The sequence below is a fragment of the Dryobates pubescens genome, chromosome 12 (genome assembly GCF_014839835.1).
Source record: "Dryobates pubescens isolate bDryPub1 chromosome 12, bDryPub1.pri, whole genome shotgun sequence".
In the NCBI taxonomy this organism is placed as follows: Eukaryota; Metazoa; Chordata; class Aves; order Piciformes; family Picidae; genus Dryobates; species Dryobates pubescens.
Window position 1 is genome coordinate 22,562,076 of NC_071623.1, and position 25,934 is coordinate 22,588,009.

At 39.2% G+C, this 25,934-nt stretch overlaps 2 protein-coding genes across 9 annotated transcripts in view; both read left to right on the top strand.

Moving 5' to 3' along the window:
* SYNJ1 (synaptojanin 1) overlaps positions 1-14,508 on the top strand; it is a 66,161-nt gene extending 51,653 nt beyond the window's left edge. For 3 of the 8 annotated variants that reach the window (XM_054166071.1, XM_054166077.1, XM_054166076.1), the window contains 6 exons: positions 2,202-2,249; positions 3,924-3,962; positions 4,052-4,119; positions 6,261-6,369; positions 7,085-7,305; positions 11,395-14,508. In XM_054166071.1, coding sequence (XP_054022046.1) covers positions 2,202-2,249; positions 3,924-3,962; positions 4,052-4,119; positions 6,261-6,369; positions 7,085-7,305; positions 11,395-12,249 — 1,340 coding nt within the window. In that variant the 3' untranslated portion in view covers positions 12,250-14,508. Of the gene's footprint in view, positions 1-2,201; positions 2,250-3,923; positions 3,963-4,051; positions 4,120-6,260; positions 6,370-7,084; positions 7,306-9,350; positions 9,375-11,394 lie in introns of all 8 variants that reach the window. The other 5 variants (XM_054166074.1, XM_054166078.1, XM_054166072.1 and 2 more) reach the window with 3 other exon arrangements.
* Positions 14,509-14,746: 238 nt separating this feature from the next.
* On the top strand, positions 14,747-25,707 carry CFAP298 (cilia and flagella associated protein 298). The gene is made up of 7 exons (XM_009907383.2): positions 14,747-15,029; positions 16,673-16,840; positions 18,637-18,704; positions 21,077-21,235; positions 21,718-21,849; positions 24,346-24,441; positions 24,546-25,707. The coding sequence occupies exons 1-7, from the start codon at positions 14,891-14,893 to the stop codon at positions 24,654-24,656; spliced, it is 873 nt and encodes a 290-aa protein (XP_009905685.2). The 5' UTR covers positions 14,747-14,890; the 3' UTR covers positions 24,657-25,707.
* The last annotated feature ends 227 nt before the right edge of the window (positions 25,708-25,934 follow it).

A 25,934-nucleotide genomic window follows, 5' to 3' on the forward strand; every position in this document is an offset into this window, starting at 1 on the left:
ACCCTGACTGATACTATGAATCTAAATGTAATCATTGCAAAACATTTACTTTTGCATGTCTAAAAGATGTCAGGGTGTAAGTTACAGATTGTTTCTGTGGAAATCCACCCCCTTTGTTTAAAATAGCATTTAAATCAAGTATGTGATCTCTTCACTTGCAATATAAAGTTTCAAACTGCAATAGAGATTTCAAGCTTTATACAGACTACAAGAATAGTTTAAAATTAAAGTAAAACAACAAATGTTGCAGGCTTAGATGTACATCTTTCACTGTCCTTAAGATTAAATTTTTCCTATAATGCTGATTTACAGCATTATCACAGCACCATAATTTTATCACTGTTGAAGAGTATTGTTAGTAAGTGAAATATGGAGTATTTGACCTTTATGCCTTTTCTCTCCCATATAATGAATATTTTTAAATTTGCAAAACCTTTTAAAATCCTCATGCCTTGAAGTTTTCCTCTATATGGTGCACCAACATAGGAACGTGTCTATGTTCTATGGTCAAAGAGGTTCTCAGCCTTTCTTCTCCTGAACGGAGTTGACTTTATTAATCATCTTGCACAAAACAAGATTTGCTTAAGAGCATCCTGAAAATACCTGTTCTAACTATGGGCTGAGTTGAGCTTTAGGGAGGGAAAGTGCAGATGATCTGTGAAATGAGCAGGCCGCTTCCCTCCTCTTGGAGAGGTTTTGTTGTGTCCATTGCCATGGGCATCATCACTGAGATGAACAGCCAGCTTTAAGTCTCTGTAACCACAGAGTGTTCAGAGGTGTGTCCTGTAATCTGCTGGGCTGCTCTCTGTCTCCATATATTTTCCTTCAGTTAGCAAGCAGGCTTCTCATAGCCTATGGGTTATTACTTTCTTTCCCAGGGTTCCTCTGGGTTGTGTGAGAGAAGGGCAGAGCTAGTACCTGAGGGTAGTGAAATGTTCTCTGCAGTGCTCTCCTCCTCTGCCCCCTCCTTTCAAACACATTCTGTTCACCCCTCCTCATTGCCACTTCTGTTGCAGAGAAGTTCACTGTCAGAAACTTCTGTGATGAAACTCTAATGTCAATTGGCAGAGCCTGGAACTCACCCAGAATATACAACATATGCTAATATTTAACATCTTAACCAGATGTTCAGCCAAACCAGAGATTTTACATCTCTGGAGATAATCACATACCAGCCTCATCTGCAGCTTTCACTCTTCCTACTCTGAGTGACACCCCCACCCATATCTGACAAAATTCACAGCACTCTTTCCAGATCATAGAGAGCTCCTGAGCAGATATCACACATTGGCACATGATGAGAAAGCATGAGGCTGTGTCATCGCTAAGGCAAAAGTTGCTTTTAAGGTAGGCTTCTTTTACACTGGCTCCCTTGCCTTTCTCTATACTTGAGCCACTCCAGAGCTGCCAGATGCTGCTGTTACTTTTTCCTGTACGCATGCCTTGAGGATTTCCCCCTGCATATTGTCTAGTTACCTATGTCCTGACATGTTTTTACCGTACAGTTTTATGAACCCAGTATATGCTTGATCATATTGCAGAAATAAAACAATTCAGCATGGTTAGGAATGACTGAAAATATTCTTTCTCTCAGTCTGAACTGTAACATCTACTGTGCACCAGTTGATACAGCTTTCCCAAGTACAGAGTGCTGCTTGGAGATAACTTAATGACACAGTTTTGTAGGATACAATACATTATACAAAGTGGAAAACATTCCTTCCATAAAATTATTCAAATATAGTCTTGGCAGAAACATACTACGTAGTATTCTCTTAAATTACAAGAAACAGAATTAATGGTGCAGGGTATAATTCATGTACCTGTTTGTTTTCAAGTATTTGAGTGTAAGTATATGCTCTGCTTTTGAAGAGTTTCAAGACTGACATTTAACATCATTCTCAACTTAGAAAAGTTTGTAGAAAGTGAATACTGAAGAAATGAAGTTCTCTTTCAACTTTAATGTAAAACTGAAACAATGGCATGTTTCTAAACATGATCATACTTGCTGACCTCTAATTCATAACTGTCTGGCTTCCCCATGCTGCTACAAAGAGTCATCTCCCACATGTAACTACAGTCTAGCTAGGCCATTTATAAATTATGTCAAGCTGTCTTGTGGCAGTGTTCTTTCTGGTTTTGCTTTCTCAATCTACTGCTTTTCTTATGCAATGTACAGCTTCTCTTCTTTCTCTGAAAAGGTCTTGGAGCTCCTCCCAGTCCTGGGGTAGCTAGGAGAGAAGTAGAAGGTAACATAATGATTTTTGTATTCTAGAAATGGATTTCTGATTTAATACCTGACTAATATTGTTGCCTTTGTGATACTAAAGGTGGTTTCATGAAGGTATTTAATGTGTATGACCTTCCTTCTTTTATTTAACACAGTTTTCAGAATATCAAGTTGCTTCTTGTTTTGCAGTGATGGTGTGAATTGTTATAGAAGGCAGTTTTCATTCATGAAAAATTGAGAACTTAAACTGCACTAATCAAGAGGAATGCTTTCAAGGCTGACTCTCAGGATAATCTGTAGCTGACTGATTGCTTGAGTAGACACTATAGGTGTAACTAAATCAGTACTCTAAGAAGCCTAACTTTTCATAAAGAACTACATGTGTTCATATACTTTGGGGAGAGAAACTTCCATTTAAATCATTTAGCCTATAATTTAATATTTTGTCTCTTTCTAAAGAGCACAATGTAGATATTTTGATTCTGATACCTAAATGTATGTGACATTCATTTATGAGAAGCATTTCTCTTGCATTATTCTAGTTGGAGTATGTGCATAGTGTTGAATGGGTCCTGTTTTAGCCAGGCCAGCAGAGTCATGGTTTTGAGTTCCTTCCTGTCTCTTCAGGAATGTGTCCCTTTGTAAAAAAAAAAACCACCAAACAGGTATGGCAATAAAAGTCTGAATATAGTCACAGTCAGGATGTCCTCCTCTATGCTACAATTAATTTTAGCTACATTGCTGGCTCACTTTTCTGAGTTGGCAAAATCACTATATGCACAGAATATAGGAAGAGACCTCTGGTGGTTATCTAGTCCAGCCTCCTGCTCAGAATAGGCTTAAACTGTTGCCAGGTTCTTCAGAGTATGAGTTGCATTACTGAGAACTGTACCCAGAAACCCATTCTAACCATTTCTAAGAAAGCAGGGTTGTCTGACAACTGGAAGCCAATTTGATAAACTAAGTGTCTTATGTACCACAGAGTATTCCTTCCAGTTACTGTAACTGACACGGTGATTTTACCTTCCTGGGAAATAGGCAACAGAAACACAAGCCAGAATCCTAAACCTCTTTGCCTGTTAGAAATTGTGCACTTGGCTGAGTGAGGTAAAGGTAATTTTTTCCTATCTTGCACTTCACAACTTGAATGTTGCATACAAGGCTGTCTTTAGCATCAGCATGTAAATGTTGAGGTTGGTGCTGAGTAAGTTCAGGAACTTCAGTGTAGACCCTGTAGATCGCTGAGCCATGTACAAACTACAGATGTGTTCTTCTGAGGGCATGATTTTTTGAATCAGCATGTTACATAAGTTCTCTTTGTTTTAAAGACTGCTATTAGAATATTTGCAGAACATACTACAAAAGAAAACAACAACTTCTAGCACGATTGAGAACCCAGGGTACCTGTACAAGTGGGCGTCTTTAGCTTGCAACAAATAGGAGGTGATTTGACTTAATTTGTAATTAGAAGGGTCAAATTACTCCACATGTGCCACGGGATAACAGTGTGCTAGAGTAACAGCTTACCTGATGGATAGACTTTTAATATGTAACAACCTTTTTAAAACTCACTAATGTCTTTTTTGCTCCCATTTATTTCCATTAGTGGTAATGTACCATTGCTGTGTAATACCTGTTTGTAGCTTATCTAACAAAGATAATCTGATTTATTTATTTTTTTCATGCTTCAAAGCACAAAAAAGTCCTGGAACACAAAGAAAAGATAACTTAGGTAATATAAATACATGCTTTGTACTAATTACAGAAATAATTTGATGCTGAAATGTGTTCTAATTCAGCAATCTCTGATATCTGTTCCAGTGCGTAACCAGCCTCCACCTCCAGCTGCAATTTCAAGCACAGGTTCTGGACATGGTGCAACCAGACCGGTAGGTGTTCTGTCCTGAATTAATTTTCCTCCTAAGTTTCTCCAGTTTATTACACTAGCAGTGGGGTTTGGCCAGTCATAACAGTGTAAGACAACTGCAAAAGTGACTGGCCATTTTACAGGTTATATGAATGAATTCCCTCAGCAATTCCTGTTTGCCAAGAATAGTCCAAAATATAGTTACTGGACATGACTTTGTTTTGCACTCTATACATTCACCTCATGGGCTCCCAAATAATACTGCATTTTATGTCCATTTCCAAAAAAAAACACCTGCCAAGTTACTCTTTGTATTATATGATCCTGTTGACTACATTGTTGATTTGGTATCATCAAATGTATTATCTTCTGTGCTGAAATGTATAGCCTGATGGCAGCTAATTCCTTGCAGGCAGTTACTGTATTACATAGGCAGTTGGTGTCTTATATGGCTGATTACTTGATGTGCAATGAAGGTCTTCATTTAAAGTTCAAACATTCAACTATTTTGACAAAACATCCAACAAATATTAGATCTGCATTTCATTGTTTCATTTGTGGAACTGAAGCCAAGGAAGTGAATGAAGGATTTATGGACACTTGAATGCACTTCACTATGAGCAAGAAAACAAGAGATGGAAGACAACTGCCTTGTTTCTCTTAACAACAGCAAGTAGGAGCCTTGTGTTAAGGGAAGAAAAAGTGTTTTTGAGCCACACTGCTAAAATTGCTAGCATAATTTGTTAGGACAAAGCTGACTGCATCTCACCCTTTGCAGGCATTGAGACTGTCTTTAAAAACTCACACATGCAAAACCCCCCAAAAAAACAAACAACCCAGCAACAAAAGACAAAATACAACAAACCAACCAAACAAATGTAATAGAAGGTCTGAAAAAAAAAAATTAACCTCCTAAGACCTGCTTGGCTTTTCAAACCTTTGCTCAACCCTTGTTTGGATTTCCTAACTGACACAGATTCTGTCTGTTTCCTCAGCTTGTGTTTTGAGCAGCATTTCATTTCAAGGACTTCAGCACCAGGGACAGGAGCCACCGTGGTTCCCCTTGCCACTGGGTGGTCCAGGGGATTATTTTAGCTCTCCCTTCTGTTTCATTTCTATTCCTTTTGGATGCATCTGTATCTTGATCTTTTTTTGTTCTTTTATTAAAATACATATTGAAATGTAATCTGATCATCCTTCTGCCTACCTCTGGAACATTCCAAGAAACGACACAATGCATCTTGGCAATTAAAAAAGAGACATATTTCAGAGGTTAGGTGGTTTAAAGCATTTAGAAAGTTGGCAAATGGACTCAGCCAAGAATCAGATGTTATACAAAGTCTTTGAAGTAGAGTACATAAAACTAGTAAAAGTAAGATTAAGGATGAGCCTTGTTTTGCAGTGGTGAAGTTTCTTTGCTTGTTTTTAAATCCTGTTTGTGTAGAGAGTTGTGCAATAGAGCTTGTTCTGAAAACCTTTTCTAGGACATCCACTGTTACTAATATTTTGTCAGTGCACCAAGTACACAGAATTTTAGAGGAAACAAATTTGCAAACCATCTTGCATCATGATAGTTTTATGATGGGGTTGGGGCAGATCTGGATTTTTTGTTTTGTCTTGCTGAAATATATCAGTTTTGTTCTTTCACTATACAAAACTGACTGTAGCTGCTCTTTGCAAATGGCAGGCTCTAATCATTGCCTGAAAGGTGGATGGTGTCTGCACTGACGGTGGGGTATCAACATGTCCTTACAAGATCTCCAAATAAAGCAGTTGCTGGCATTGTTCTTGTTGCTTACAATAATTCATAGCTTGTGTAAAATTAATATTAATGCTAAGATAATAGTGTTCCTAACATTGTTGCACAGGTAATTGTTTTATAAAACGTTGAAGACCGTTGTAAAAATCCTTTGAACTGAACCTTCATAATGCTTTGCTGAAGGGTGTTGTGAAAATCCTTTGGTTTGAATTGAACCTTAATGCTTTTAGAATATAGCCTTTACTTTTGTATGTGAATGAAAATTTAGTTCAGCAACAGTTCTCAAATAATTTATTTCTCACAGAGCCCTAATTATCCTGAATGATTTAGCAGTAGATGACTCTAGATGACTATGCATCCAAATTACAATTAAAATGCTTTCTTTTTACCAATTATTGTGTTAGACTGTCCCACCTCGAGCTGGAGTTATTAGTGCACCACAAAGCCATGTCCGTCCCTCTGGGGGAAGACCAGCACCTGAAACTCAGACCAAACCAGCTGAACCACCACGGGGTAAGTTTACTATAGAAGTTAAATCTATGTGTCAGGGTTCAGTCGAGAGGTGCCATCTCTGGTTTGAGTGCTTCGTTTTCAAGAGGTGCTTTGGTTTTCACTAAAAATTAGGATTCTGAAATGTAGTAGCATTTGGTAGTTTGTTAACCATCCACAAGTATAATAAACCCTTGTCAGACACTTTGCAGCAGTCAGATGAGAAGCAGACCTATAGATCTCATGCTATCAAGACAAACTTTGGTCAGATTGCTGTGTTTTAATGTGGGCACATTGGTGTGTCTTATCATGTCTGTTGATCACCACACAACACATTCTCTCTCCTACTTGCTCTGTAATCATAACATCTGGAAGAGCATTTATGTTTGACTTTTAAAGCTATTTCCTAAACCTACACATAAAGAGGGTTTTTTAATTGTATTTGTATCAATACATGCATTGACAATAGTGACTTCCAAAATACTTTTCAATATAACTGAAGTACATTTAAGAATTGCATGGTTTCTGGTTCCCTATTTTGTCTCTATAGTAGTAATTTTTTTAATGGAGGTATGCTGAGGTTTTGATGATCCAGTTGCCATGAACACCTGGTGTCCTTACAGCTCTTTCTTCTGCAGCTCTGTATGGTGCTTCTAGAGTCACATGTTCTCATTCATGCTGTTCTCAAGATTTCAATTATATTTCTTTACAATAAAGAATATTGCAAATATACTTGCAGGCTCACCGTTGCTTCCTGAACCACTAAAGCCTCAGGCTGCTGGACCTGCACAGCCTACCACTCAGCCACCACCTGTGCTAAGGATGCAGGAGCCTCTGACACCTGTGGCATCACATCCAACCCAGACAAGTGCCCCACAAAGTTTGGAACCCCCACAACCGCCTCCTCGTAGCCGATCATCTCACAGTTTGCCTTCTGAATCCACTCCTTCACAGCAGCAAGTAAGTGAAAAAAACACTTAGTATGTATGTTTTTCTTATTATGTAAATTAACACAGCTTGCACTGAATGCTGTAGATTTGTGTGAAACTCCTCAAGCAAACAAACAAAAATAAAGGTCAAAAGATTGCATTCAAATATCATCTAGCTCTAGCAGGATAACACTTAATTGTTTATGTATTGGTGATGAGTAACTAATATCTTAAATACTAAACTTGAGTTTTCTTATACTAGATTTACAACTTACAGACAGCTTGTTCTTAAAATTATGTTGTCATTTGACAACTCTGTATGCATTGATATTGTGCTTTATGTTGGTGATAATTCATTGCAGGAAGACAATATGCTAGGTACTTAATAGAAACACAGTCCTCTGCATTCCATAGTGTCAATTAAAATATAGAAACATATAATCTGAAAATTTAATGCAGTAACATTAATATTCTGTTCTGTGGAGTCATCTAGAGTGTTACTTAAAAAAAACCAAACCCAAAACCCACCTATTTTTAGGAAAAGCTGTAGCTTCTTAACTACTTTTTGAAAACCTACTTCTGCATATTTTTTTTAGTGTTGTTTATATGTATGTAAGGCTCAAGTACTTCACTAAAGGCTAGTGCTGTTAGTTTTTACAGTACCAGGTGCTAGGCCAGATAGTATACTACTTGAATGAAAGCACAAACTTATTTGTGCCCACTTCTTACCGAGAGTACATCTGTAGTTTTGTTTTTTGGTGTTCAGGTTTTTTTAAACATATACTCAGTTTAAGACTAAGAAGTCTGCACCTGAAGTTCACTTCCACTAAAGCAATTGGTTAATGCCAAATTGTGCCAAATTCAGTCCTTAGTGAACTGAGTTTAAATTCTTATTGAAAAAGATCTTTAAATGCTCTTCCTTTCTTTCTCCTGAACCTCTCTTCATTTCTCTTTCATTTTGGAAAGATAGGCCAAAAAAATGGAGGATATTTTTAAATATACAGGTAGGATATTTGGACTTCTTGTAGGTTCTTAGAAAGTACAAAGTGTTGTCAGCAAAGAATTCACATGGAGGCATAAGATGCTTGAGAACATCATGATTTTGTGAATAGAAAGAGACTGCATTGTGGCACTTTTGAAAGCCTCACACCTTCTGTATGCAGTTGGACCACTGATCATTTGTGAGAGAGGTGTGAACAGTTCTTTCAAAGTTACATTTATCTGTGTGTATATACAGCAATCAAAAAGGTGCTTAAGAACACCATGAGCAGCTTTGTCATTGCATGTGGCTCTATTATTAACAGTATCCAAAACAGACAGTTTAAGACTAGCTCAGGCAACTGTAATTTTCTCTGCAATCATATTTCTTTGATTAACATGGGTTGTGCAATCACAAGGAAGGCCCATACAGCTTTTGTCTCCAGATTGTAATTTGTAAATACGAAGTTTTCTGAGAAAAGGTCTTTAAATACAAAGTCTTTTCAGAAGTAGTGTATTCCAAGTCCATCCTTTGATTCAAAGCTTGAGTGTGATATTTAAGAACCTGAATCTCTCCTTACAAAAATAATTGCTTGTGTAACGTGTGACTATTTAGGACTCTGTAGATTACCAAGGAATGTATTAGAAAAAATAAGATAAAGTAGCTGTTGTAAATAGGTTTTATTAATTGTAAATTAAGGGTATTTGGGGGTTCGATTGAGAAACTGTCATTTTTTTTATCTTGAAACACTATTACTACAGATGAATGAATTAGTCCATCAGTAGTCAAATTCTTTTAATCAGCCTTCAAAAAACCAGCACAATGAGCTGCACTATGGATGTCTTTATGGAAATAATACCAGAAGTGGCTTGAACTGGGTTTTTTGACAGTTCATGGTAGGTCTTACAAGTCTTACAACAGAATACAACAAAAGCTTAACATTTAGTATAGTGTATGGTACATCTTTGTGGTTTGTATTCATATCTCAAAAAAATGGCTTTGCAAAAACTGAAAAGTATTTTTAATATGAGGCTGCTTTGTTACTTGGATCTTCTTCCTAATTTTCTTTCCTTTGATGTCTGTTTCTCTTTCACAAGCAGGAGCAACCGTCAGGGTAACAGGTATCTGACTATTTACCAATCTTGTATGTGGTCTCCATCTATTCAAGCAGAAAAGATGTATGAATCTTGTTTTCATACATCTACAGTCTCATCCACGTTAAAAATCACCTGTCTGCATTAATGAGTTGGCTGTCATATCATAGTTTGCTTTTTCCTTTCATAATGCAATTAAAACCGATACGGTTAACTGTATTTATTAGAGCCATAGTAAGTATTTTGCTTCATCATCTTTTATACAGCAAATGGAACCTCACATATGTTGCTTAGTCAATGCAGAATCTCTATTTGGAAAAGAATGAGTGGGTGTTGGAGTCAGCATTTCCCTCTAATACAAATACATCCTGATGCAATTGCACTGCCAAAGTGTTTTTCAAATTAACCCATATTTCACAAATAAAAGGGAGCTTCCTATTTACCCTTAAAAAAATATATACTGTTTGTTTCAATTTTAAAAGCATTTGGTTCCAGAATTATTCAGAGCAAACTTTTCTTTACAAAAAAGAGCAACTGAGATTCATAGTTTCTTTGGGATCTTGTGTTTTTTTCCATTACTTGGTTAACGAATGCAGAACTTAACCAGCAGGTGCCAAGCTGCATTTGCTTCATATTCTTTCTTCAGTTCCTCACATTTCTGCCTTCAGTTACTTGATGCCTGTGTTTTAATGTTATTTTCAAAACCTCTTACTGTATACATTAAAAAAAAAAACCAATATTGAACTACTCTTATTTATGGTTTGGTAACATTAGGCCTCACCTATTCTCTGGTGTAGGGTAGCAGCTGCATGTTTCAAAAAACCACCAGAGCAAATGCATTGGTGCCAACGTAGTTTTATTTCTCCAGCCATCCAATTCAAGCACAGCTGCAAGTTTTTAAAAGACATTGCTATGCTGGATACACTGGGGAAAAATTTCTTTATTCTTCCTATTCCTGGGAGTGTGTAAAGGCACAGTGCCTTAGGCAGTGGATGTGTGGAGACATACTTCAAGCTATTCATAAGAAATGCAGTTAAAACAAGATGTCTGAAGACTGAGGTTAGGCTGCTATTATATTGCATTTTAGTTGACAGCTTTAGCTAGGACCCTAGTTCAAGCAAACAACAGCTAACAGAATTTTCATTCTAAATATCCAAACTATTTGGGTATATTAAGGGGATGTGTTGAAATTACAAATCTCTCTGTGAAAAATTGAGTTGTCAGAAGCTGTTTTAACTTAAACTTAATTCTTTGCATTTGCTTAATGAGGGGAAGCCCCAGACTCTGTTCTGCCAGTGTGATGACTTGAACAAAGGTAGATATTCTATCTTTTTGGACAGTTGTTAGAAGGTATAAAAGCTGCACTGATTGACAAAACTTGTAAAACCAGGGATGTTTTGTTTTTAAAAGATTAGAAATTCTATGGAGAGAACAGTCTTCTCTATTTGGTATTATTCTAAACAATGATAACTTGCCATTTTAAAGTATTACAAACTGATGAGTGTACCTTCATGTGTCAAGAGGCACCTGGAGATGGCCACAGATGCATAGGTCTACACAGATGTGTCCAAAGTGCATATACTAATAACACTAATTTTCCCTTTTCATTGTGATGCCTAAATACTGCTTGTAACACCAGTGAAACAATGAAACCTAAAGCTTTTTATTTCATATTTGTGCTGGGTTATCACTTGTTTAGAATACAGCATCACTTCCTAAGTTTCTTAAAAGATTTTCTTACATACAATGTCCACTAGTGCTTTTGGCTAGGATTCTGACCTGCATGAAATATATTCAAGCTACATCTACCAACAAGGGAGAAAAATGTATCTCATGACTAGCATGCTGTTCTTCAGAGAAAGGGTTAAGGGGTATTGTTTTCTAGAATAGAAAAGTGCACTCTACAAGTTCCAACTAAATTGTATGGAAGTTGTAATTTAAGTCTAAGAGCTTGTTTTCCTCTCCCAGGGGAGTGAGAAATGGGAATTTAGTGATTCTCTTGGTGCAGCCAGCCACATGATTACTAAGCACCCTGTTTTCTTTCCAGATTAAAGCAAATGGAACCTATGGCACTAAACTTGAAACACAGTTAAACAGTGACCCTTTCGAAGATTTGTCATTTAAGCTGCTTATGTCCAAGATGCAGACGTCTGTTCGAACATCACCTGTCCTGACTTCAAACCAAAAGGAGCTGATACAATTGCCTTCAGCAGCACAAAGAAATGCTGATATTTTGGATACTGTAAATTGCATGCCACCAATGCCTCCTATCCCAACGTTCAACGCATCCCAGGAACATAAACGCAGCTCTCCAAATCCATTTGTTACTGGACTGAACTGCACAAATCCATTCACTGAAAGAACTCCTAATGCTGGAAACCCATTTAGAATGGAAATGCAAAAGCCTCAGATCACTTCACATTTACTAGAGGGACGTGCCGCTTGCAATCCTTTCCCTCCTCTAAATCCCCCCAGCTGTAATACAAGCAAGCCTGTATTTTCCGTTGGCGCATCTGACACCACTTTATGTTTGCGAAGTAAATCTTTCATGGTAAAAAATGTACAGCCAAAAGGATGGGTAACGTTTGATGATGATGATGATAATTTCAACATAAAGCTAAAGCCATCTAAAAGTGTTCCAGATTTTAAGCAAATCAGTTCCAGGAAGTCATCTGGATCACCAGATTTGCTGGGCACTGGACAAAATACTTTTCCTGGTGCAGACTGTAACTTTGATAACGATTGGAATAGAAGTTCTGCTGAGGGCTTCTATACAATGCCAGCAAGAAGACTACCTGCACCTCCTATACCATCAAGAATAACCAGCAACCAATCCCCCGCAGATCCTTTTATTTCTTTGGCACCCAAGGTGTCACCCATGCAAGATTTTACCGAAAGATAGATGTTCAATAATATAAGAGGTTATATTTGTTGCTACATTTATCCAGTAGATAATTGGGCATTTGAGATTATTCTGTGTGCAATAATTAATTGTTAAATGCACTGAACCTTAACTCATAAACAGCCACTATTATTTTGTGTATAAATTTTGAATATGTATATATGGTAGAGCACAAAAAAAAAATGTCTGAAATTTATTCAAGTCCCAATGTATTTGACTAGAAAGAGAAAAGAAGGATGAGCTACTAATCTCATTAAAATATCCAGTTCTGGTGGTAGTGTTTGCTTAGGGAGCTCTCACATTTCTGTTCCCCTTTGTGGAATTTTCAAACAAATCAGGCTCCCTGCTGGTAGCCTCCCCATTCCCTTTTTACTGTTTTGTTGATTGATATTTATCAGTATTTACCAAAGAGCTGCCAAAGTTTATTGAGGTTTATTGAATGTTGACAAGTGTTGTTTAAAAGTGGTTTAATTTATAACAGAGGCTATGGATATTTGTAAGGTTTATATATGAATTTGAGGCACAACAAAAATACTTTAATTTCAAAATACAAACAAAACTTTGTGTATTAATATATTCAATATTTGACTTCAATTTTCCGTGTCAGTACATTTCAGCTGTTAAATTATTGTGATGTATACTCACTAGCATTACTTCAGAATAATTGCTCCATATCATCCGTTTATTCACTACTATTTTAAAGATAGGCTGTTTCCACAAATTGGAAACAAACCAAGTTCTCTCTCAACCTCTGGAAGAAAACTCCCTCTGGGTTTTGAGATACAAAGCAGTCTTTACCAGTTGCAGACCACATATCAGAGTTGGCTGGTCCCACACTTCTGCACATTAGAATGGCGTTCTTGTCCTGTAGAGCCCTGTGTGAGGGAAACAGCAGCCATATTAGTGTATTGGAGAAGTCACCTTACGTGACTGGGCTGTCTCCTCAGCACACTCCCTATCTACTAGGGTTACTGCTGTGTTTTTTAAAATCTTACAAAGAAAACAGGAGAACAATAATTTTCTGTCAGTTTTGCAGTTAAAATTAAGTGATGACTCTTCACTCAGACAAGGACCATCCTCTGTGTGGTGCTGCTTTGAGGCCACTGAAGGCAAACTCAAAATTCTACCGATTATAGTATAAAAGTGCAACGCTTTGTGCTGTTACAACTTTCTGAAAGCCAGATCAGATTACATAAAATGTGATGTTGTATCTTATTATCAGTTTAAAATAACTGATTTCCTTATCTCCACTTACATATCCTATAACTCCCTTATACTATGCAGTGTTTTAGGACATAATTCTTACACTCAGCTGTGTACTTTTATCCAAAGCTGAACATGTCACAATCTCTTGGGGGACTGCAAATACATGCCTACACGCATTGGCTTGAGAGCAAACTGTACTGGTTCTGCTAAACCAGGGACTAAAACACAACACTCGCTAGTATTATATTTATAGTAGCAAAATACACAATGACAGTACTCTTTTTAAGCTCTCAGCACTTATCAAAAACTATTTATCGAGTAATCCTCTCTTCCTTTAACCAGTATATGGTTAGCCATGAGCTGCAGTCGGATAGAGGAGTGATGATAGTGAGTTTTATACTGTGCTTTTTGGTTTTTTTCCTGTTCAGGTCATTAACCAGTACTTGTACATTTTAAACAGCAGTGGTACTTATACTCTTTGTGCTTCAGTACGTGAATTACCTTGTTTTGAACTGTTGCTATAAGCATCTGTGTGATTGGTGGTTTGATATATTCTTAACATTAGCAAAACAATTTTGGGGGGAAACTTTTTGCTAGTGAGAGTTACGTGATAGCTATGTTCTTTGTTGAGTATTTAATTACAGTGATTAAAAACTACTGTTCAAACTGTACCTGGTATACAGCACCTCTACACTTTACGGGATTACGGATACTGAGTACGGTACTGCAGAGACCACAAAGAAAGGCTCCAAACCTATAGTGTCTGTGTATATAGCTAACCGCTGTAACGTGTATTAATGAAAACAATTACTAGCAAAAGTTCTGAAAATACTAAAAACTAAAATTAGAAACGCCCAACACCTTCATCCGTGACTTCTGTATTCCCTGTGGTAAACTGCTCTGTTTAAGTGTAACGACTTTATCGCTTGTGGCACACACGTATTTATGGCTGTACCCTTTCTACAGCTGCAGTATTGGAACCCAGTGGCGTACAACATTCCGTGCCGAGCCTGTGGAAGGCGGTGGTGTAATCATGAAATAAACATACCTGCCCTTCAGACATTCTCGCTCTCTTTCTATCCCGGGGGCTTCCCGGCACCCTCCCTCCCACAACACTTCCGGGCTCACAGTCAGTGCCAGGCACGGGGATGAGGGCAGCGGGAGGCCGGAAGCGGAAGTGTCGCGGGCCGGTGGGCAGGGCAGCGACGCTGGGTGGCGGTTACGCCTGGTGACTGCTGCCGGTGGGCGTCTGGGGCAGATGCCGGGGGAGGGCGGGCGCGCAGCGGGGAGGGCGGTGACGCTCCCTCCGGGCGGTCAGGAAGCGGCGGGGCAGCCATTCCCGTCCGCTGGTATCCAGGGACGCGGATCGGTTGCTCTAGGAGGGCAGCGGCACTAACGGCCTCCTTGTCTTCTCCCCGTGCAGGCTGGAGCCGCCATGGTGCGGTTGCATGTAAAGCGCGGCGATGAGAGCCAGTTCCTGCTGGAGACGGCCGCCAGCGCGCGTCTCTCCGACCTGACGCCTCTCGTCGCCCGTATTTACAACGGGAGGCTGAAGGTGCAACGTCTCTGCTCAGGTACCGGCCCCCCGGCCTCCTCCCCAGGGCAGCTGACGGCGGCAGGGTGCTGCCACCCTGCGGGTGGGCAGCGGTGGGCTGGCCATCTGCGTGGGCCTGGCTGCGCCCCCGGCGGGTGCGGAGCTCTGAGGCCGGGGAATGAGTTGCCTTCAGAGCAGTGGTAGTCCGGCTGCCCTGGTCTTGAGCCCCGCTCAAGTCTCACGGGTATTTGCGGCCCGCTGGCCCACGTGTTCGGAGCTGAGGGGCATCACTAGGAGTGTACTGGACCGCGATCTCGAAAGAGTTCTGCACTGGCAGACGTTAAGTACCTCACAACCCCCAGTTTAGCAACAGAAAAGCCACTTTCTCTTAAATTTAAGAGAATACTCACCACAAATGCTAAACAACGTGTAAATTCCTATATTCTAGTATTTTAATGGGTTTTTTTGTTTGTGTGCTCTGAGATTCCCACTGCACATGGCTCACAAGTCATCTGTTGCATGACTGAACTGCAGCGTGTCCAGAGTGGCTGCACAGATCCTTTGAATGAAATGTTTGTGTTGCTTACTGTATGCTTAGTACAAGGCATCCAACAGCCCTGTGGTGGAGAGTCACTAGATGTGCCCTAAATTAGTGCTGTAGTTCAATTCAGAAGACAGCTTTTAAAAAAACCCCACATTTGCTGTTTGTCCCTGGACCCACTTTGGTTTGCATTGCAGATCAGCCAGGGAACACATAATCTGAGATCCCTTCAGGTGACTGACCTGGGGGGTGCAGCCCATCTACACCTGATGTGCTTTACCTGCAAATATGTATGTGGTGTATGAGGCCTTGCTGAGGCTAATCTGATATTAAAAAAATCCAAACCTTAGGCACAATGGTTACTGTGTTTTCAGTGCACACTCTCTCTACAGATGGCTGCCTAGCTCCATAATGCTTGCTAGTGTAATCCTAGCCTTTATATTTTCTGGTGGGTGCCAGTAATTCCAGCCACAGCAGCAGAATTCCCATTTCTCGGGACTTGGAGTACTTCTGGCATGTCTTGTGTGAGATGGGTATGCTTTAATTAATATGATGATTGTAAAGAGGCTGGAGGACCTCCAAGAAATGGATGCTGTGAAGTGGATTGACAGCTGGATAAGTTCTGGGGGAAAGTAGAGAGCCTAACTTGCAGGCTGAGGGCTAGATGCTATAGGCTGGATAACAAGGTTAGGAAACAACATCCACACAGTCTCAAGCTGCACCAGGGGAGGTTTAGGCTGGAGGTTAGGAAGAAATTCTACACAGAGAGAGTGATTGCCCATTGGAATGGGCTGCCCGGGGAGGTGGTAGAGTCACCATCATTGGAGGTGTTTAGGAGGAGGCTTGATTGGGTGCTTGGTTGCATGGTTTAGTTGATTAGGTGGTGTTGGATAATAGGTTGGATGCGATGATCTTGAAGGTCTCTTCCAACCTGGTCTGGTCTATTCTATTCTATTGTATTCTATTCTATTCTATTCTATGTATGTGTGTTTTTATACTTTGTCATTTGTTCTACATGGGTGACTCTTAAAACCCCGGAGTAAAACTTGCCTGTCTGAATGCAATGTGAAAGGCATTTGTAAATGGATTGTTCTCAATAACACAGATTTTTTTTTTAATCTTGTTTTCTAAACACTTCAAAGAGATGGAGGAGCTGGCAGAGCATGGTACTTTCTTGCCTTACAATATGCAAGGTCTGACAGATGAGCAAATTGAAGAACTGAAGCTAAAGGATGAATGGGCAGAAAAGTGCATACCAAGCGGTGGAAGTGTCTTCAAGAAGGACGAAATTGGGCGAAGAAACGGACATGGTAAATCAGATGTAACTGTTTGTTTCCTCCCTGATGACACATACAGTCTAGAATGTAATGAGGAACACAAAAAACCATAGCTCTGGACCTTTCACTTTTACTTTATTGTCTTGGAAGAAATAAAAGACAAGTAGATACTAAGTACACATGGATTTCAAGCCATCATAGTAGCTAGCTCATGTTTGTTTGCTAATCATAAAAGTAGCTTCCTATAAATAAATTATGTTAACAAATCTACAACTGCCTTTATGTAGGAGCTATTTCAAGAGCCTGTTTCACAATGGATTAGCTAAACTATCAGCTACATACATAACTCTTCTGTCTTGGATTAAAACCTGGTATAATGTTGATTTTAAAGTCTAAACAGTAGTGTATCACTTCAGCACATATGCTGTTTAACTTTGCAGCTGTAGTACTTGGAACTATATTGCAAAAGTAAACAATCATTGGAGCAACTTTGGCTGTTTAACATCAATTTATTCTCTTCATTTGTAAATTTGAGTAAATTTAATTTGTAAACTGAAGTACTATTTTTCTCCAAAAGCTCCAAGATACAGTAAGAGGTTGGTTTTCTCCCTTTTTTCTCATTCACTGTGACTCAGGCTTACTGAACTCACTCCTGTCTCTTTCTGCAATTCCAGCCACATAGTTTGTGCCTTACCACTTGGTATGCCTATCAAGCACTGCTTTACAGTCAAGAGCACGAGGACTGATTGCACTGACCCGACCTCGATTGTCTTCTTGCTGTCTGTCCCTGTGCTCCTGACACCACAGCCCTGGTCAGGTCGGCAGCCCTTAAGATGTTAATTGCAGGGCAGCTCAGTTAAGGAGGAATGTTGAAGTAACTTAACTTGTCATACACAAACTACTTACTCAAAGCGTCTTATTTTGATGAAGATAGTTGTTCTAACACAGCATATTGCCCAACTGAGTTTAAGCCTTTGCTGAACTCAAGAGCATATATTGCAGCTAAATGTTTTCCCTCCTGACTGTTTTCAGAAAGAGCTGAATGTCTTGAATGTAGGCATCTTGACAGAGCCTGTCCTGTTTAGCATGGCTGTTAGCAGTGTTGGCCCGTACAGTAGAAGTTTGCAAGCAACTTTTAACATAAGAACAGCACTACTTCTGCTTGTAGTTGTACTCTGGCATTTATTTGTCAGTGAGAGGACAGCCTTGTAATGACAGTGTGTAAATGTGGGCCAAACTAAGTGCCGTCAAGTAATGTATTTGAGCGTTCGGCTGTGAATGGGGATGATTTAATTGGACTTTTGTATCTATGGAGAGGCTTTTTATAACAAAATAGATAACTATGATCTGAAATGCACATTGTATTTCAAAACTGCATTTGATGTTAGATTGGAATCATAAGTAGAAAAAAATGGTGTCAGAAAACCCCAAGATTGTGTCCCTGGCTAAAGCACACATGCTGGTGCTGCTCAGAACAGTCCCAAGTATGGCATGGGACAGAGATTTTCGGTTTTGGTTGTGTCAAGTATGACATTATGGCTGTTGCTTTCTACTCAGTACTTTTGTTCCAAAAGAAGCTCTAAATCCCAGCAAAATGCCTTTGTGGAAAAGTAATTTGGGTCACCCATGGTTTTGTTTCTGAAATATGGTTTTGTTTCTGAAATTAGTAAGAAATGTCAATAAAACATCAAACTGCAGATTAGTAGTGCCTGTCTTGCTTGGTAATTTAAGTGTTTCATTTCCTTACAGCAGAGAGTAATCTGGATAGGTCTTTGCTTGGTTTCTTTATAGTAAGTATAGGTTATTAAATATATGTCTCCTATTTTTAGCTCCCAATGAAAAAATGCAGCAAGTTATAAAGAAGACAATAGAGGAAGCCAAGGCATTAATCTCTAGGGTAAGTTTCCTGAAGTTGTATGTGGGATTTTTGTAATAGGTGCTCGCAGTTGGGCAGCTAAAGAAAAGAAAACCAGCTTTATTCAGTACAGTTTTGAGTAATGCCATGTAGTGATACAAATAGCCTGATAAAAACTGATGTTTCTGTTAATGATTTTCGTAATGGTTTTTGGCAAGCTGGTTCGACAAGTTAAGGAATCAGATGCTAAACTCCCAAGTGAATGCTGGCAGCTGAGACCACATTGAACGATTAAATCATATTTAATTGTATCCCCATGCTCTTAATTTGCTATTGGTGCATTCTTTTGGTGAATTCTTGTGTTTTCTGGTAAAAAATTAACTGTGTTCTGTGATGTTCTTGGGATAAAATACCTTTTGTTCAATTACAGAGTCCTTCGAGTTTTATGTATAATTAATTCATTTTTTGTTCTATTCTCTTAGATTAGGCCTTAGTTTTACAAGCACTTAGACTGATGGTCAGTCCCAATGAGTTTGTATGTTTGAAGATAAGCATGAGGGTATGTCCTGATGGGACTGTTGTCACAATTCCTCAGCTTCACTTTACCAAATCTGTAGATGCTCTGTATTGTGTCTCAGCTTTCATTTGACTTTGAAGCTTAAATTAAGTAACGTCTATTATCAGATTTCTTTTTCATAAGCTTGTGTAAGTAATTTTCTTCTCCCTACCCTTCTAACTAACTAACTAACTAAATATATTTGTGTCTTTCATGTGCTACATTAATATGCTGAAGGAAAGTAAAAACTGTAAGGACATTATCAGTTGCATTTTTATTAGAAATTTTTTTTCTCTAAGTACTACATAAAGAATATGTCAGGGGAGGTTTAGATTCGAAGTGAGGAAAAAGTTCTTCACTGAGCGAGTCATTCATCATTGGAATGTGCTGCCCAGGGAGGTGGTGGAGTCGCCGTCCCTGGAGGTGTTCAAGGGGAGACTGGATGTGGCACTTGGTGCCATGGTCTAGTTGTGAGGTCTGTTGGGACAGGTTGGACTTGATGATCCTTAGGGTCTCTTCCAACCTTAGTTATACTGTGATACTGTGATACTGTGATACTGTGATACTTCTAGTTCTGGAATTGGTAAGTGTGAAACTTTAAAACAACATTAAACCAGTTAGGCAAACAGATAATGTTACTCAATTTTCAGTGTTGTCTCTGCACATAAATTTGCCTTCTTGGCTCTTTTGTTGTAGGTAAGTGTCGTATCTGTCACTTAGAGTGGGCAGCTCAGTGTTTACAGAGCTAGCCTGTCACCTGGCAGCACTTCCAGTGAGCTGAGTTGCAGCAGATCTTTCCTGAATTGAGGAGGATTTCAGGCAGACTGTTCTGAGTCATAGCAAAATGAGAGATGTTTCAGATTCAAGCTTGTGGACTATAAAGACTTTTTTCCAGATTGATTCCATCCTCCCCACCCCCCTTGGATTGCATCTCCTCAGCTCTGTTTCTAAACAAGGAAGAAATCAATAATGTGTAGTTTTACTTGCATCAAAAATATCTGCAGATCTGTTTTTCACTTTGCAAGTCTTCCTGGGTGAAACTTCCAACTCTAAACCATATTGTCACTTACAGCTAAAAGTTGCAAAGTTGGCACACTCCCTGCTGACTTACTCATGAAGTTACTAACATTCATTGATGAGTGAAGGTAAGGATAGAGTTGATCATCTGAGACTGAGGAAACCGATTGTATTTGCCAGTTAACTAGGTTAAGAATGTCCACAAGGAGGCAATATTATCTTACTCTCTTTTCTATAAACCTTGTTAATTAAAATATTTGGACTGTTAAATCCATAAGCAAAAACTTAATTGCTTCTCTTCCAGTCAGGTCTTGTTTTACCTCTGTCTGTTCCAATGGAGTTTGGAATGATGTCAAGTATTTGATCTTGCAGATCTCTGCATAAACCATGCAATGTGCCAAGCTTTACTCTTCTTGCTCACATGCTCTGTTTTTTTTCCTTAAGTTTTAGACCTATTCTCTAGCCCTCACTTGAATTCTACTGCTTTGAATCTTGTTCATGAGTGCAAGTACTTGGAACAAAAGACTCCCCATCTAGTTTCTGTGTACCTGTTTGAATGCCCGTATTCTGCAGACATTTGTTACTAAATTCCTCCTGCACCATTTAGTGGAGTTGGTTGATGTTTTTCCCTCCTCAGTCTGAGCAAGCTAAGTAGATGGGGCAAAAATGTAGTGATGTATTCAGAAGTCAATAATCATGAGTGAAGATCCATGCTTGTGATAGCTTTGTGCATCAGTTAGCTTTGCTCAAATAAATCACTGTTGAACCTTTGAACTGAGTACAAAGCAAAGTCTTTCTGCATATTTCTATAAATTACCAATGATTCCTGCCTGTATTTCAGAAACAAGTTCAGGCCAACATATGCGTTAATATGGAGATGGTGAAAGATGCATTGGACCAGCTCCGAGGGGCTGTGACGATTGTGTATCCAATGGGATTGCCTCCACATGATCCAATTAGGATGGAGTTTGAAAATAAAGAAGACCTGGTGGGAACTCAAGTATGCAGTAACTTACTTGGATTGTATGTAGTGCCTGGGCTAAGTCTGATCTGTGCTGTTCTTCATTTTGTCAATGAAAGTTGTTTTCACTTGCATGACGGATTTGGTTCAATATTTTGGTCTGAGAGTTTATGTCAAAGCACACTAATAGCTTAACTAGAAATAAGATGAGTATATTTTTAAAAGTTCATTTAAGTCTGGGACTAATTTTAAATAGCTTGTCATTTCTTTCTCATGCCAGTGTTGATAATTTATTGCCCAAAGTGTTTATGCCAGATCAAGATTGAATGGAATATAAATTTAAATGCTGTCAATCAGCATAAGAAGAAAGGTGTAGCAGAAGTATAGTGTAAAATTACACAGGCCTTTCTGTTAGGAACTCCAGAAAGGTTTGGTTTTGTTTGGTTTTTCCTTCTTCCCTAAAAAATGTTTCTGTTTTTGAACTCCTCCAAGCTTTCAGCTTGTTTGTTTATTTGTCACAGGCTGGTCTTGAAGTTATAGAAGAATCAGAGGCACAATTGTGGTGGGCAGGAAAGGAGCTGCAAGAAACAAAGTTGCTCTCTGACTATGTAGGCAAAAATGAGAAAACGACCATCATTGTCAAGATACAGAAAGTGAGTATTGCTGAGAGATTTCTTTCCCAGTTATTCACCTTTGGCTGTGTAATTGTCTTTGGAAGAGAATTGTCTTTATGTGTATGAAATGGATTAGAGTGGTTCCAGCCTGAGTGTTTTAACATAGTACATCTATTTTAAAGCTTTATTATATTCTTAAGTTTTTCTTTAGTACTTACTTCACCTGTCAGTTAAATACTGTAGTTGCTATTACTTGCTCCACAACATTTTTCTAAAGTGCCACAAAGTTGGTATTTGAAAACAGATGAAATACAAACTGACAAGCTTAAGATCCTCAGTTCCACCTCCATGCAGAGCACTGAACAGACCCAGTCATTCAGTCTGCCCAGTTTGTCTCATTGTACCTCATTGTTTTTCTCTATTAGGGCCTTTAAGAAGCAGGTAGTATTTTGTGCATGTGATGTGGATACCTCTCATCCCTGTTTCAGTTGGTTCTGTGTCTGACTCCATCTGTAACTCTGTAATTTCCTGCCTGTGATGTCCTGAGTGTCTTGATGGCAGGTCCTCAGACCATCTCAATTGGAAATGTGGACAGGGATCTTTTTTGAGAGGACAGAACTGGCTGAGTGCTAGAGGGAAGAACAAGCTGCTAGGCCTATATCCACCCAGTTGCACCCTCAGCAGTAGCTCACCTAAGGCTTCCAGCTGAATTTCTTTAAAAGAAATTAGACTCTCCAGTTGTCAGATGTGATGAAGCACATGAGGCCTTCTATATTAATTTTGAATGCAGATCTGAGTCATCCTCTGGAATAATGAACTAAAATCAGGCAGAGATCTCCTGTTCCTCCCTTGTATATGGGCATGATGCTCCAGCACAAGCCAGTCATTGAGTGTGTACCAGTGTATATACAGTGGTCATGTTCTTGCACCAAGCTTCCAGAACTGTTCATTGGTTTTTTGGACAAAATGGTTTTGTACAAACTGTACAGTTGTTCTCATGTCTAGTGAGAATACCATACTTGGGGGAAGAGTGTTTGATGTTTCAATTCATTTTCAGAGCTTTGTCAGAAGATGTTCATTCAAAGGCTGCTTCTGCAAGTGTCAGGTGTCTCAGAGTTCTTGCACTTAGCTCAGAATTATTCTGGAGCTGCATTTCGTTCCCATGTCAGTGAGAGCTTCTCTGCCATAGAAGTCATTAATGTTTGTGGCAGATCTTTTTATCTGCAGATGAAGATCAGTTAAGTGATTTATGCCTTTGTCATTTAGAAGACCAGAATTGCTTTCTTTTTACTGTCAGGGTGGCTGAAAAATTGTGTGACAGCTCATTAGTCGTTGAAGTGTAGGTACCCAGGACAGCTGTCTTACGGTTCAGTTAGTTGATGGACCTTTTCAGAGAATGTGAAGTAGGATGGTGACTTTCTGTTTGACAAGAGATGCCTGCATTCTTGGCCTGGAGAGCTAAATTAAACCACCTCAGACCCTTTTTGTTCCGGAGAGGATTCACCGTCTCTGTTCAAATTGTACTGTTGGCTGTTGTTGACAATAGCTGTCATCAGCTGTTTTCTACTGTGTGCATGATTTCTTCCATGAGGACAGTTTAGGCTGGGTGCCTACTGTTACTGCCACATCAGTTACATCTCCAGTGTCCCAAGTGTCCAACCCAGTAGATGGACACAGGAAATAGTGTCTTTCATACCTATAATATCCGGTGCCCTGTAAGTCCATCTGCAAAGTCATTCTCTTCCTCTTTCTTCCCTCTCTGCTCCCATGGGAGATGCTCCCTATCAGGTAACAGTGGGGGAGCATCTCAAGGCCTCTTAGGCCTCGCTAGGCCTAATGCCAGGAGGAGAAGCAGGGGAGCAGTCTCAGACCTGACCAGCCTGATACCAGCCTAGCAGTACAGGGTGGGGGTTAGAAGAGCCTTGGGGGTTTGGGGTACACCCTCAGATGGGGAGAAGGGAAGTGTTGGGAGGCCTTTGGGTGAGCTATAGGGGACTCTGTATGCTTTGAGATTCTTTTGTCACTATGCTTGTAGCTTCTGTAAAACACTTAATGCTTTTCCATTTAAACTTTCCATCACTTTTACAATCCATTTGTGTGAGTGTAATTCTTTTGCCCCTCTCAGTGGCAAGAGAGGGTCTGCCTGGCCTCAAACCAGGACAGGACAGTTCATGGGGGAAAAAAAAAAAATGTAGCAGGGGAGCTAAAAATGGATGAGTCCATCCTGAGACATCTAGAGTGTGCTTAAAACACTCTATTAAAACTTTCAGAGCAGAAGTGTAAGTGAAATAGTCAATCTCATTTGCAACTTCCATTGATAGTCCCAAAAGTGATAGTGTGATTCAGATGCTGAGATGAAAAAATAATTTCCACTTGAATGCAGCAGTTTTCCAACTTTTCTTTTCCTGTCCTGAGGAACCTCATTAATTTTGACAAATCCTATTGTCTGAAGAAAGATTTTACTATCTTTGCACAGCAGCTCCTCTTTTGTATCACAAGTGCCACTGTAAACAAAATGTACCATTTCCCTTTCAGAAAGGACGAGGTGCTCCAGGGCGTGAACCTCTGATTAGTCATGAAGAACAAAAACAGATGATGCTGTATTACTACAAAAAGCAGGAGGAACTTAAGGTAACAGTGTCTTCTTTTTTGGTGTACCTGAGCTCTGCTGTTGTAGCTGCTAACCATGGCTTGCATTCTTTACAGCCTTCTTAACCTGTTGGTTCTGTTTACAGAAACTGGAAGAGGAGGATGATGACTCATTTCTAAATGCTGAATGGGCAGACAGCCATGCTTTGAAAAGACAATTTCATGGTGTGACAGACATCAAATGGCGGCCAAGGTGAAGCTCTACAAGCGCTTTTTTGCCTCTTGAAGCTGTTTGGTTGATACACTTATTTCCAACGAGGAGTTGTGTGCAGGGGACTCTTCTGACGAAAGCTGAGATCATCACTTTGTAGCAGATGCCTGTTTCAGCCTGAGGTTTTCAGTAAATGTTTCTCTCTCTGTGTAACTCGAGCAGCACTTTTCTCTGCGAAGGGCAAAATCAATCCTGTTGAAGTTTGTTACTTTACTAAAAACTTCTAACTTGAATGTTGAATTACTGAGCTATTTCATAGGTAATATATCTGCAATGTTTGATATTGTTTGGAGTGCTCTTTATATTTTCTTCTGATTCTTACATTTGTTTCAGATGGGGTAGTCTGCAGAAGATAATTTATGTCAGAAGAAATCTCTTTTCCCAGGCTAATCCAGTGAAAGTCAGTGATGTTTATGTGCTTGTTTGCATTTCAACATAGCCAATTCCAAACTATGATTTTAAAATAAGTTGACCTCTTTAGCAACTGTTTAAAGGAAGTATTTTTAGATAAATACAAGTAACATGAAAATCCTCATGGAATTCTTCATTTTCATTCTTTTGGTTTAGTTTTCATTAACATTGGAAGCCAACCTATTGATTTCACTCAGTTTAAGAAGCTGTTAGCCATGAGGCTTTCATGTGAAGGTTGACAGAAATTTGGTTACAGAAGTAAGCATTACTTGCAAATAGATGGGATACAATAAACCCAGATTTAATAGGGCAAGATCTCTAATGTGGAAGTACTTCTAAGATTAAGACAGGATTGGAAGTGTTCAATTTGTAACAAATCAGCATTTTAAGATGAGAAATCATTACATTTATTGCAGAGTATTTTCTCTACATGCTTGATGTTTACAATCCTATTACCATTTGTAAGATGTATCATCAGTCAGTTCTGGGTTCAAGACTAACAAAGGAAATGCTAGTAGACTTGAAGCAAATGTAGTGTCCTTTTCTCAAGGGAAGATTCTGACTCTGGATACTGTATGGCTAATGGATAATTAAATCTCTAGAATTATTATGTAGATTTGTTGAATGGTTTGGGGGTGGAAGGGAGCTTAAAGATCATCTAGTTCCAAACCTCATGCCATGGGCAGGTTGCTCAAGGCCTCATCCATTATGTAGATAATTAATGTTTAGAAACAAGGTTTTACACATTTAGATTCCTGTGTCCTTAAAGGAGGTGCATTTCTAAGGAGGCAGATGTGCATCCTAGTCAGATGACTGAGCAGTGGAAAGCCAGGGAGCCCTGGAAATCCTACTT

What these genes read in the sequence shown, in the direction of transcription:
- CFAP298 (XM_009907383.2), top strand. Translation starts at nt 14,891, where the DNA reads ATGGTGCGGTTGCATGTAAAGCGCGGCGATGAGAGCCAGTTCCTGCTG. An exon ending in AAGACCTGGTGGGAACTCAA is followed by an intron (nt 21,236 to 21,717) that starts GTATGCAGTAAC and finishes TATTTGTCACAG; the next exon opens with GCTGGTCTTGAAGTTATAGA. An exon ending in AAAAGCAGGAGGAACTTAAG is followed by an intron (nt 24,442 to 24,545) that starts GTAACAGTGTCT and finishes TTCTGTTTACAG; the next exon opens with AAACTGGAAGAGGAGGATGA.